The sequence below is a fragment of the Mirounga leonina genome, unplaced genomic scaffold (genome assembly GCF_011800145.1).
Source record: "Mirounga leonina isolate KUSES-001 unplaced genomic scaffold, KU_Mleo_1.0 Mir_82, whole genome shotgun sequence".
Lineage (NCBI taxonomy): Eukaryota > Metazoa > Chordata > Mammalia > Carnivora > Phocidae > Mirounga > Mirounga leonina.
In genome coordinates, this window is record NW_023270825.1 from 11,271,446 (window position 1) to 11,283,952 (window position 12,507).

The following is a 12,507-nucleotide window of genomic DNA, read 5'->3' on the forward strand; positions in this document are numbered from 1 at the left end:
TGCCTCCCCTGTGAAATGGGAGAAGAGCCCGCTCCCTGCCTGAAGGAAGGATGCTGCTAGACTAGGGCTTCAGGAATGGCTGGATCCAGCAGAAGGAGAAGCTGCCAGGAGACAGAACAAACAATCTCCCGCTGGGCAGCAGATCTCCTGTGCTCTCTGGGCAGCCCTGTTGCCCGACCATACAAGGACTGGAGTACGGGGTGGTGCAAACTCTCCGTCCTGCTCCAGGCAAAGCCCAAATGTGGACAGTACCGGCCAGGCACGGGCTCCTGGTTCCAGTGGCCACGTGCCCAGAGTCCAAAGCCCTCACTCTCAGAGACTTGCTTTCTCTGTCAAGTGAGCATGAGATACCTGAGGCCCTCCTTGGCCCTCTGGCTTCTCGTGCAGAGGTTGGTGCCCCACAGCCCCTGCACCACAGATAACACAGAGTCTGAAGGTCTGTGGAGGGAGGGCGGGGACCTGGGAGAGGACGACGATTTGAAAATGTGCTGGAGACAGATCCCTTTCTCTTTCCTTGCCTGGCCGGGGTGGTCCAGGGTGGACACCTTGGCTTCTGGCTCACTGGCTGGCCTGGAGCCCCTTCACTGTCTATTTACCAGCCGGCTTGAGCCTCCCTCTGTAAAACCCCCAGCCGCCCTAGCCCCGAAGTTTCTCAGTGGAAGATCATCCTCCCTTAGCTGCCCCCACCACATCTCCTCCATCAACCACAGGCCCGCAGGGGGAGCGTATGAGCTGCAGGGAGGCTGACAGGGAAAGGAGCAGGAGGGCCTGCCAGCCATGGTCAGGGGTCCAAGCAGAGGGCTGCTTCCAAATGCTCCTAATGCCCCACTATAGGATCTCGCAAGGGAGCAGAGAGGTGTCTCCTCTTTTAGGTAGCTGCAGCCCTGCACTAAACTGCACAACTTGACAAGCAGAACACCAGCTAGACTTCAACTCCCATTCAATTCACCAATGAAGCACTTTTGGGCAGTGCACAAGCTATGCAACGGTCCATGGCAGCCCTGGTTATGAGTCATGGCCATCTTTGCTGGTTGCGGTTGGCATAAGGAGCAATTTCCTCTTGATTTCATCTTAAGAATTTTAAGATGAAAAAAGTACAGCAATGTCCTTTTACTGAGTTCTATACCACACCCCAAATTTGCTTAGAGACCTGACCTACGCAAATGTTCCTCCTAGTGGATGGGGAACCACTGAAAGCCACAATGGAAGGGCCCTTAGAGATGACACTGGTCCAAACTTCCTCATTGCTTCGATGGGGAAACTGAGGTCCAGAGAAGGTATGTCATCATGCTGTGAGAGAGGATTAATTTGGGTGCTTTCCAGAGTTTAACTGTGGTGCTCTCTGGAATCTAGGTTTTGATTCTGATTGCTGTCATTCTGCCCCTTTCTCCCAAATTCCCAGCACAGGCTTTGAGCCTCCTGATTAATAATGGAAGGGTATTGTTTTCAAGGTTTCAATAATAATAATAATAATAGTAATAGTAATAATAATATTATCTACCATTTATTAGGTGCCGACTGCATGCCAGCCTTGGACAAACTCCATTATCCTCCTTTTATAGGCAAGAAAACTGAGGCTCAGGGAGGTTAAACAAGTGGCCCACAGGCCACAGTCACGACGAGGTGCCAGCAGCCTGGGAACCTGGTATATGAGGCACCTTTTGTTCCAGAGAGGTGGCGTGGGATGGACGGAGGGCATCCCAGTACTTCCTACTGGAATGCACTCAATGTGTCCCTGCTTTAAGTAAGTCAGCTAGCAGAGACACCTTCCCACGGGCCACAGATCCCCACCCCCCAATCACCAGGCAGGCCCCATGTCACCCTGGGGGAAGCCTTCCCAGGAGCAACTACGGCCTCCCTCCCGGTGGCCCCGGCTCTGGGTTCACACTCCGCCAGAGAGCATCATTCCACCACATCCTGCTATGTTCCCAGGCCCGACTCCAGCCCAGAATGAAGCTCCCGGGAGGGCGGGAGTCAGGTGTCCCTTCTTCTCGCCGCCCCAGAGCCAGGTCCTTGCCGGGATGATAGGACACAATTAGCAGGCTTTGTGAAGAGCACTCCCTCTGAGCCCCAGCTGCATCCGCTGTAATGATGCTGTCCAAGCTGGAATGAAAGATTCCTTTTCTTGGAGGGTGCTCTTCCAAATTTAGCAACTGTGTGGATGAGGCTTTAAGTCTGGGGAAAGGAATATCGCCCAACTGTCACAACGCAGATGGGACTTTGCCTGGAAACTATGTGTAGGTTCAGATGCCAAAACAGAAGGGGAGACATTAGACAGATGAGTGAACTGCCAAGTGTCAGGGGAGACTACAGAGTAAGCAGACAGGGAGGTGTTTGGGGAGAAGGGGCAGGGAGGGGTGGGTGGAGGAGAGTGGAGCAGAGGCACGGCTGTCCGCCATCAGGGGGTCTAATTACTCCCCCGGAGAATGAGCTGCAAGTCTGGAAAAGCCATGGCCTGTTCCTCTGCTCACACTCAGGAACAAGGAGGTGTCTTTGACGGTCCCCATCAAGAAGAAAGGCTTGGAAGAAAAGGAGGTGGCCCACGGCACCACCCTGCTGGTGAGAACAGTCCCGAGTTCAGGAGAAGGACCCATCAAGAAACAAGCCAGCTCAGAAAACAACCAGCTTCGACTTCAGGATCTTACCCCCGAGTCTGCAAACTTTCATCTAAGCTCCAGAAGAAAAGTGACCACCACTTATGGAAGCGGGGAGGCCCAGAGAGGTTCGGTGGCTTGTCAGAGGTCCCAGAGCGAGGAAACGATACCAGGATGTGACTCTGCAGTCCATGCTCTCACACAGCACACACCCGTTGGTTCTCCAGACCAATGCACACGACATGTGCAATTTTAAAGTTTCCCCCAGTCACATTAGAGATGGTAAACAGAATCAGATCACACGAATCCTAATACTATATTCTATTTAACACAAAATATCTAAAATATTATCAGTTCGACAAACCATAAATATAAAAAATTACTGGTGGGCTATTTTACTTTTTTTTTTTTTCATACTACTCAAAATCTCATGTGAATTTTATTTTTCTTCTTATTATTTTTTATTTTTGAGAGAGTACAAGCAGGGCGAGCAGAGAGGGAGAAGCAGGCTCCCCGCTGAGCAAGGACCCTGGGATCATGAACTGAGCCGAAGGCAGACGCTTCACCGACTGGGCCACCCAGGAGTCCCCAAAATCTTGCGTGAATTTTAACTGACAGCCCATCTCAATTCAAACTGGCCACCTCTCACGTGTTCCACAGCCACGTGTGGCTCATGGCCCCCCCATGGGATGGCAGAGCCAGAAGCAGTGTTCTCAAGCGGGAGCAAATTTGTCCCCCAGGGCACGTTTGGCAATGTGTGGAGGTACCTCAGGTTGGCACATCCCGAGGGTGGGGAGGTGGTACTTCAGACATCTAGCGGGGGAGGCCAGGGATGCTGCTCAACCCCCCACAGAGCATGGGACAGCGCCCCCAGCAAAGAATGATCGGCTCCAAATGTCAAGTGTGCCGAGTTTCAGAAATCGGGCTGCAGAGGGAGAGGCAGTCCGTGCTCCCGGAACGACTGGCAGGAGCCCAGGGGCGCTGTGGATGCCCGCACCTAGCGTGCTGCCGGGGGCCCGACATCCGTGCTCGCAGTGCAGCGGAATGGAAGACAGGAGTGCCCCCCGGGACTCTGAATCACAGGAATCACCCCCCTATCCTCTTCACCAGCACTGCCACAAACTGAATCATGGACTCAAGAACTAGGGACCAGTCTCAGGGCAACTGACATTTCACTCGCTTCCAGATGCTTCGAGTGAATACCGGCTTGCAAATACCCAGCCCAGGGCTCAGGATGTCACTTACTTCTCTGCTGTCCCTGGGGGAAGTGTCCCGGGCAGCCTCAGCCCTTGCCAGGGGGAGGCCTACAGTTCTGGGGAGCAAATTCAGTGGGGGTGATACGGCACTGGATTGTGGCTGTAGGTCAAACTACATCCCCAAATCAGTCCATCAGTGGGCAAGTGGGTGTTCTTACCTTTTCTCTAGCTCCTCGCTGGTTCTGAATGTGGGAGTGGAAGAAAGGGGTGTTTTTATAGACCTCGCAGCCCTCCAGAGACATAGGGCCGGGTGCCCTCCTGAATCACCATAAATGCCCCTGCTCAGGACAGGGGACACACTTGCGGCACAGAGAAGAGTCTCTGCTGACACAGGGAAGTTCCTATGACCTCCCAGGGATCAGGGTTCCAAATTCTCAGGCAGTTCCTCTAGCCTTACGCTCCTCCAGCCCGACATCTCATTCAGATTCTCCCTTAGCTCCCAGCTGGCAATTCTACAGCCCAGTAAGAACAGAGATGGAAACGGGCACCTTGACCAAAACAGAGGGAGCCTGCAGAGTTACCATCTCATGCTCCAGAGACTCTCAAAGCTCTACCTTGGGCTCTGCCCTCCCTCCTGAGTCCTGGACCCATGGGTTTATTCCATTTTCATTCAGCAAATATTTGCTGAGCAGCGACTATGTGCCAGGCACTGTTCCAGCCACTGGGGTGATGGCGATGGGCTTCTTTGTCCCAGGCACGGTGGCTCCCCGTGTCCCTTGCTGTCACCCCCACCAACCACTCTTGCCCTGGACCTTGGGTGACGCTGCCACAGATCCCTAACACCGGGTGCCTACCGGCCCCTTTTCCTTCTCAGCCATTTCTGCCAACCTGTGATGTCAGTCCTCCTCCTAAGTATCTCTATGCCTCCTCCTTCTACACCTGCTGTAGGAGCTGGGTGCAGGCCCCACCGTGCTGCCCCTGGATCAAGCCAAGTCCCCTCTGGTCTTCATCCTGGGGGGTCTCCCCTGCACTCCAGCCTCCACACTGCCCTCCAGCAGTGAGGAGCATCTGTCTGTCTGTCTGTCTATCTATCTATCTATCTAAAGATTTTATTTTTAAGTAATCTCTATACCCACTGTGGGGCTTGAACCCACAACCCCAAGATCAAGAGTCACATGCTCTACTAACTGAGCCAGTCAGGTGCCCCAAGGGGCTTCTGTTTAAAAGGCCCATGAGAGCATGTCCCCCCCATTCTTTTTTTTTTTTTTTTTTTTTAATTTGCGAGAGAGACAATGAGAGACAGAGAGCATGAGAGGGAGGAGGGTCAGAGGGAGAAGCAGACTCCCTGCTGAGCAGGGAGCCTGATGTGGGACTCGATCCCGGGACTCCAGGATCATGACCTGAGCCGAAGGCAGTTGCTTAACCAACTGAGCCACCCAGGCACCCTGTCCCCCCCATTCTTAATGTCCCTCTGTCAGGGGTTCTTCCCCATGGCCTTCTAGATAAAGGCCAAACATCAAGACCTGGGTGCACACTGCCCTGGGATTGGCTCTGGTCAATGGTCTGCATCCTGCGACTCCATGTCCTTGCTCGTACTTCTCGCCGCCTCCCGTGATCTTCCTCTCTCACCCAACAGGACTCCCTCACATGTCCTCACTCCTCGGAGGCATCCCCATGGGGTTTCACTCACCCTCCAGTGTTGGGGATCTTTCCTAATTGCAGTAAAATCCTAACACCTTCTTAATAACATTGTCTGTGTATCCCTATGGCCCCGTGTCCTTAAATCTAGTAGATGAATAAGTGCATGCCTTCTATAATTCTCTAATTATGTAGTGTGCATGATCTTTGCACCCCAGAGTAGGTAGAAGTTTCCTTGAGAGCAGAACCATGTTTTCAATTCAAGAGCAGTACAGCCTAGTGTGAAGAACACGTGCTAGGGAGCCAGGCTACTGGGTTTAAACCCTGGACCCACCACTTACTAATGCATGACCTCAAGCTAGCCACTTAGCCTCTCTGCGCCTCAGTTTCTTCATCTGTAAAATGAAGATCATACCTGTCCTGGTTATCTATGGCTGTATAACAAACTGCTTGCAAAATTTGCTGGCTTAAAACAACCATCTTTGTGTAGCTCATGGTTTTATGGGTCAGGAATTTGGGCAGAAATCTGCTGGGAGATTCTTCTGCTCCTCATGGCACTGACTAGGTCACTGGCACGCAGCTGGGGACTGTCCTGGCCCAGAGGATCCAGAAGCCTTCACTCCTGCCAGTGCCTTGGCAGGAGCAGCTGAAAGGCTAAGCTCAGCTGGGCCCTCTTGGGCCTTGCTCCTTCTCCATATGGTCTCCAGGTGGTCTCTCCAGTATGGTGGTCTCAGGGTCATCAGATTTCTTACATGGCAATCCAGGGTTCCCAGAGCCCAACAGAAGCTGCCAGTTCTCTTAAAAGCTACATATGGAACTGGCAGAGTGCCCCTACTGCTTTAGTCTGTTGGCCGAAGCCATCCCAGGCCAGCCCAGATTCAAGGGGAGCAGCTGTAGCCCTTGATGGGAAGAGGGTCAAAGAAAGTACCGCCATCTTGAATCTGCCACAGGGTAGTGTTTCTATCCTAGGGTTGATCTGCACATTAAATGAGTTAATTCACATAAAGAGCTCCACAAATGATTTCTATCGGTGTCTTACATCCGTAGTCTCTTCCTCAGTAAATATTTTGTGTCCCCACTCAGTAGAGGAAGAGGCACATGGAGAACATTCTAGGTTGGGCGGCAGAGAGGGAGCTTCTTGTACCAGCTGCTGAACCACATTCTGCACACCAGGGGTCCCCTGGAGTCCTAAGACTGCACAGTGAAAATGGAGTTGTGAGGGAGCATGAGAGAGCAGAACCAACACCAACCCAGCGCACAGCTACGTGGTCCAAGCCCCCACAGGCCCCTCTCTCAGGCGCCCCCCAAACCCATATGTTACAGATGAGGAAACGGAGCTCAAACGGGCTCCGGGGCCTGTCCAAGTTCAACCAGGTAGTGAGTGACAGGCTTCAAATCCAGGTCTGCCTGTCCGTCGGCTCTTTCTACTACAGCCAAGAAAACCATGGAAAATGCTCTTTCTACTACAGCCAAGAAAACCATGGACTGATGGGACTTCGGTCCTGGGGACCCTGACTCCTGTAAGAAGGAAGCTCTCAGGCTCCCACTAGAAGGTGCCTCATGATTTCAAACGCTATCCCGTGACCAGCTGACCGACTCCCATTATCCATGTGGTTTCTCTGGGAATCCATGTCACATCTGTAGTGTCCACCCGGATGCATCGCCTGTTTCTGCAAATGTCCAGCACACATGCACCTGCCTTTTTAAAAAAAGACACAGCTCTTCATGTAAGCATTGTAAGCGGTTACACGTAAATACACACTTCATATCTACAGGCACACACATCAAGCTTTAGTTGGCAAGACATGTGCATACATACATGTCAGCTCCCAGTGGTTCTGGAAGGGAGGCACTGGAGTCCCCATTTTATGGTTTTGGAAGCTGAGCCTCAGCGTGCGGCTCCCCTTGAATCTGGGCTGGCCTGGGACTGCTTTGGCCAATAGAGTAAGGCAGTAGGGACACTCTGCCAGTTCCATATGTAGCTTTTAAGAGAACTGGCAGCTTCTGTTGGACTCTGGGAACCCTGGATTTCCATGTAAAGAAATCTAATAGCCCTGAGACCACCATACTGGAGAGACCACCTGGAGGTACCACCTGGAGACCATATGGAGAGGGTATGGTAAACGTGTAACCATCAGCCCCCCAGGCAGAAACCTCGATTTCACAGCCTTTGCCAGCTTCCATAACGTAAATACTCCTACCACGCTGGTTTCAAGCGCCGAGCTGGGAAGAGATGTGAGCGCCCCGGTCTCACGAGCTGGAACGAGCTGGCTCCCGCACGCCAAAGCCACTGTCTGATGGTCGTTAGGAGGCAGAACCATCAAAAGGCCTGGGACTCACGTGACCCACTGACCCCATCCTCAGCACAGCTGTCCTTGCTGAAAACCACCTACTCCCCGTCTGCTCCCTTTCTGTAGGCTCTGGGTCTGTGCAATGAACATGAAGCGCTTGGATATAACTTAGCTCAGGCCTCAGATTTGGAGGGTCACTCCAAAGTTCCTAAGTATACTTGATGATTGTCTGCTCCTTCCTTCTTCTCCTCCAACTTCCCCTGACTTGGAGAGCCACAGGCCTGAGGACCATGGGAGACAAGACAAGAAACAACCTGGCCCAGGTGAAGGTACCGTGAACTTGGAGTTGACAGCCTGGGCCCAACCCCAGCTCCATCCTTGGGCACAATTTCCTCAGCTGCAAAACGAGGGTCCCAGCATCTGCTTCCTAGGGCTGTGGGGAAGACAAGAGGAACAATTTCTCTCTTAAAAAAAAAAAAAAAGATTTTATTTATTGATTTGAGAGAGAGAGAGAGAGTGATGACATGACTGGGAGGGGCAGAGGGAGAGGGAGAGAGAGAATCTCAAGCAGACTCCACACTGAGCATAGAGCCCGACGTGGGGCTCGATCCCAGGACCCTGACATCATGAAACCAAGAATCGCAGGCTTAGATGACTGCACCCCCCAAGAGAAACAACTTCTATGAAAGCTGATGCAGTGACTGGCACACAGTGAGTCTGGTACGGTGCCCGGCACATGCTGTCCCTAATAACTGGGGGCTAACGGCTCTATGAGATTTCTTGGGTAGGGCCTCATTATTGGGGAACTGGGTCTCACCTGGGGGCTGCTCAGGGCAGTCTTGGACTGGGAACAATGACTATATTAAAGAACATTCCAGCAGGGGAAGTTGTGCTGGGGCAAGTTCCTTAAAAGTTTCCACTGTGAAAACCAAGACCAAGACAAACAAAAAGCACAACAAAACATACTCGATAGGATCAGGACTGCTGATGAAAGCAGTGCAAATGATTTGTTGATTCTCGACAGATAAAGGGAGATGGACACAAAGAGCCACGGAAGACACCAGTCCATTTCTATAGAACTTTCCAGAAGGTCCCACCTCTGACTTCTTCCTTAAATAGTTTGGGCAGAAAGAAGAAGTTGGTGGGACAGGCATAATCACGTGGCTTCCCAAGAGGCCTGCCCGGCTGCTTGGACACTGAGCGGCACGTATCTTCCTCAGCTGTGGCGAGGCTTTATAATCCAGGTGCTCGGGATGTCTGGGGTCAGGCAAATAAAGAACAGCACCTCCTCTCTACGTGGGGCTCTGCCCTTCCAAGGTATTTCGTATCCATCTCATGCCAGGTGAGGTGAGGGGTCCCTTCTCCTAGCAGTCCCAGAGGCACTGAGTGACTTGCTTAAGGTCACACAGCAAGTTACTGGGGGAGCCAGATTAGATCCTGGTTCAATGACACCCACCCATGGCTTTGCACAGGCTCACACTGGCCCTTTAGCTGCTCCCTCTTCCTAGGGGTGAAGACGCCTGAGAACTTGCAGAGGAAAGCAAATCTGGGAGGTGCTCCAGAGGTGTTCAGAGGTAGCGACTGGCTTTCTCTTTCAGGAGAAAACCCCAAAGCTTATAGGAGTATCTCCTTATAAGTCCTGAACATGGGATAAACCTTCCAGAGCAAGCCAAGCCTCTGCACTGGGTCGCTGGGAGAGCCACAAAGCACTTGCAGAAGTACTTTGCTTTGTTTCTTCCACTCTTGCCCCAACGAATCAGCTTCCCCAGTGATCCTTTTAAGAGCAGAATCTGGGGCGCCTGGGTGGCTCAGTCGTTAAGCGTCTGCCTTCGGCTCAGGTCATGATCCCAGGGTCCTGCGATCGAGCCCCGCATCGGGCTCCCTGCTCAGTGGGGAGTCTGCTTCTCCCTTTTCCCCTGCTCATGCTCTCTCTCTCTCAAATAAATATATAAAATCTTAAAAAAAAAAAAAAAAGCAGAATCTGGCCTTATGATGACCCTCAGTAGATGCTAGCTACATACATACATGAATGAATGGATGGACAGATGGACAGTCCCTCTTGCATTCCTGCCTGGTGTTAGGTATGTTCACATATGTTTTCTTATCTGTTCCTCATAACAATTTCCTTAGAGGCACAGTTCACTCCATTTGTGGTTGAAAGTGAGGCCCAGGAGTCAAACATCTTGCTTCAGTTCACAGAGCTAGTTAAGTGGGAGAATGGAACACAAATCCAGATTTTCTAACCCTAAGACCCAGGCCAACGGGGAGGGCAGGCAGTCAGGGAAGGGGGAGGGCAGTTAACTTTTTGTGGGCACCTCCTGTGCATAGTTCTGGTTCACCATCACTGTGAACCCATTTCACAGTAGAGAAAACCCAGGCTTAGTGAGGCCGAGTATTGAGCAGCATTGCCAAGACTTCACAGCTGATGAAAGCACAGGGGTAGGATTTGAATTTGGGACCACTGGGTTCCAAAGCCCAGCCTCCCAGTCCTCCTGGGACCAAGCCATCTGTCTATTCAAGCGTAAGGTGTTATAAAGCAGTTGATCAATGGCCCCGTGTTTGCTGAACACTTGCTATTGCCTTGCCCCATGCCAGGCTCTGGGGACCACAGATACTGTATCACAGCCTGGAAGCTTCCAGGCAGCGGGGTGGGGGGGTGGCTGGGTGGAAAGGAGATAGGAAAACATGGAACAGACAATGAAGGCCTGGAGGAATGGGGAGAGCACCCAAGCATAGGCAGAGAGGGCTGAACCTGGTGAGTACAAGGGAGGGGGGAGAGTAGAGGGCGGGGCGGTTCCAGATGGGGGTGCAGGGATTAGTGCTCTTCTGGGGGGGCTCCACACTGTGATAACCTGGGGGAAATTGCCCCCAATAGGCAAGATCAGGCAAGGGCACACTGGGAAACTTCACCGTCTACCCAAGTAGAGGCCCCTGGTGAGCGGTGGGCCTGGGGAGGATGTGGACAGTCCGAACAGGTGGGTGCCTCCTCCCCTGCTATTTCAGGGCAGCTGGGACAAACGAACGGCCACTCCTTGCTGGCTGATGCCTGACCCTCCACCACTGTCGCATCAGTGCTATTGCTTTTATTCCTCTTGAGAACTGCGATGCGCACCCTCATTGCACTACTTTACGGCGCTGTTAAGTCTTTCACATGTTAGTATAAATCTGTTTATTGGCTAGAGAGTTTCCAGACAGCAAGTCGTCATGGAAGGTGGCAGAGGGAGGCAGAAACAGCTCAAAAGGACGGCGGAAGCCCCAGACGCAAATGTTGAGCTAAGATAATCCACACCTCCTGCTCTCCAGTGACGGAAAGCCCGAGACACCGGGGCCTGGACCCTGCCTGACCCCTGACACTTCTGTAGTCACCCCTAAAAGAGGGAGGGCTGCACAGAGGCCCCTGGCTCTCTGAAACACTTGAGTTGGACTGTTTTCCCTTAGACATATTTTTGGAAGCTGCCCCTGAAGGTGGCGGTCCCTGGACACACAGGCCACCCACTCAGGCCTGCCGCTGGCATGGGACCCTCACCCCCACAAACCCATTTCCCGCATCTTCCCCTTCTCTTGCCGCCAATGCCCTGTGTTCTAGATCTTTCTCCCATCTTTGTCAAAACTTCCCCTGTGTCCTACTTGCTCAGGGCAAAACAAACTCCTGGCAGTCCTGTTCCCGCGTCCCAGAGAGGTGGTACAGCACCCCCACCTCCTCGAAGCCTCACCCACTGAAAAGGCCTCCCCCCCTTCCCCTTTTCTTGGCCTCGCGGGCCTGTCCCAGATCCCCCACCACCGAGACCCTTCCCTCAGGCAGGTCTCCCAAGCCCTCCCTCCTCCTGCTCGGGGATGCTCCTGGCAGGGCGGACAGTCCCATCCTCACCAAAAACAGCCAGCAACCTTCAAAAGCACCAGTCTCGCCAGAGCACCTCCTGCTCCAAGTCCCGTCAGCCTTCCCCGGACACTGCAAACGAAGTCCCTGACTCCTGGAGGTGGTCAAGGCCCTCGGTGACCCAACCGAATCCCACCTTCCCAGCCTCATCTTTGATCTGGTTCCCCACCACCTCACACCCAACACAGCACCCCCCCCCCCCCCCGATTCTCCTTCCTGCCTCCGAGCCCGATGCATCCTGTGGTCTCTGGTAAAGAGGACTTGTCCTGTTTCTTGTTCTCAATGATTTCCCAACCTCCACGGCCCAAGGAGGTCTGGATGATCTCCTTCAGTCAAAAGTCATCAACTTTGATGCCCCCAAAGCACACACTTAACATTCGAGCACTTATGACAGTCTGGCTTGCACTTCTGGTGAGGTGTGTGTGTGTGTGTGTGTGTGTGTGTATCCATCTGTCTGCCCTATGGATCCAACGTCAGGAGCCATGACTTATAGAGCCCATCGTAAGTGTCTTCCTTCAGAACCAATTGGCACATATTCCGTTGGTTGCAAAGTTGTCAAAATGTTTAATAACTCAGAGAAAGCTCATAATAAACTGCTTAAATAAATAAAGGGAGGCTAAAAACTATATGCACCACCATGATTCAAAATACACTGGGGTGGGGGCGGGCGAACTAGGCGAAGGGGATGAAGAGGACACTTACTGTGATGAGCACTGAGTTATGTATAGAATTGCTGAATCACTATATTGTACACCTGAGACTAACATAACACTGTATGTGGACTATACTGGAATTAACATTTTTAAAAAATGCATTAAGAGAAAGGAAGAAATAAAGAAAGAAGAGAAAGAAAGAAAGAAAGAAAGAAAGAAAGAAAGAAAGAAAGAAAGAAAGAAAGAAAGAAAGAAAGA

At 52.2% G+C, this 12,507-nt stretch overlaps 1 protein-coding gene across 2 annotated transcripts in view; it reads right to left on the bottom strand.

The window, feature by feature from the left end:
- RIN3 (Ras and Rab interactor 3) overlaps positions 1–12,507 on the bottom strand; it is a 124,549-nt gene that overhangs the window by 53,195 nt on the left and 58,847 nt on the right. Inside the window, exon 1 of one of the 2 annotated variants that reach the window (XM_034993059.1) lies at positions 8,053–8,211. The exons of the other annotated variant lie outside the window; for it this stretch is intronic. Within the exon in view, the coding sequence (XP_034848950.1) occupies positions 8,053–8,095 (43 nt within the window). The 5' untranslated portion in view covers positions 8,096–8,211. Of the gene's footprint in view, positions 1–8,052; positions 8,212–12,507 lie in introns of those variants that run through there. 2 annotated transcript variants of the gene reach the window in all.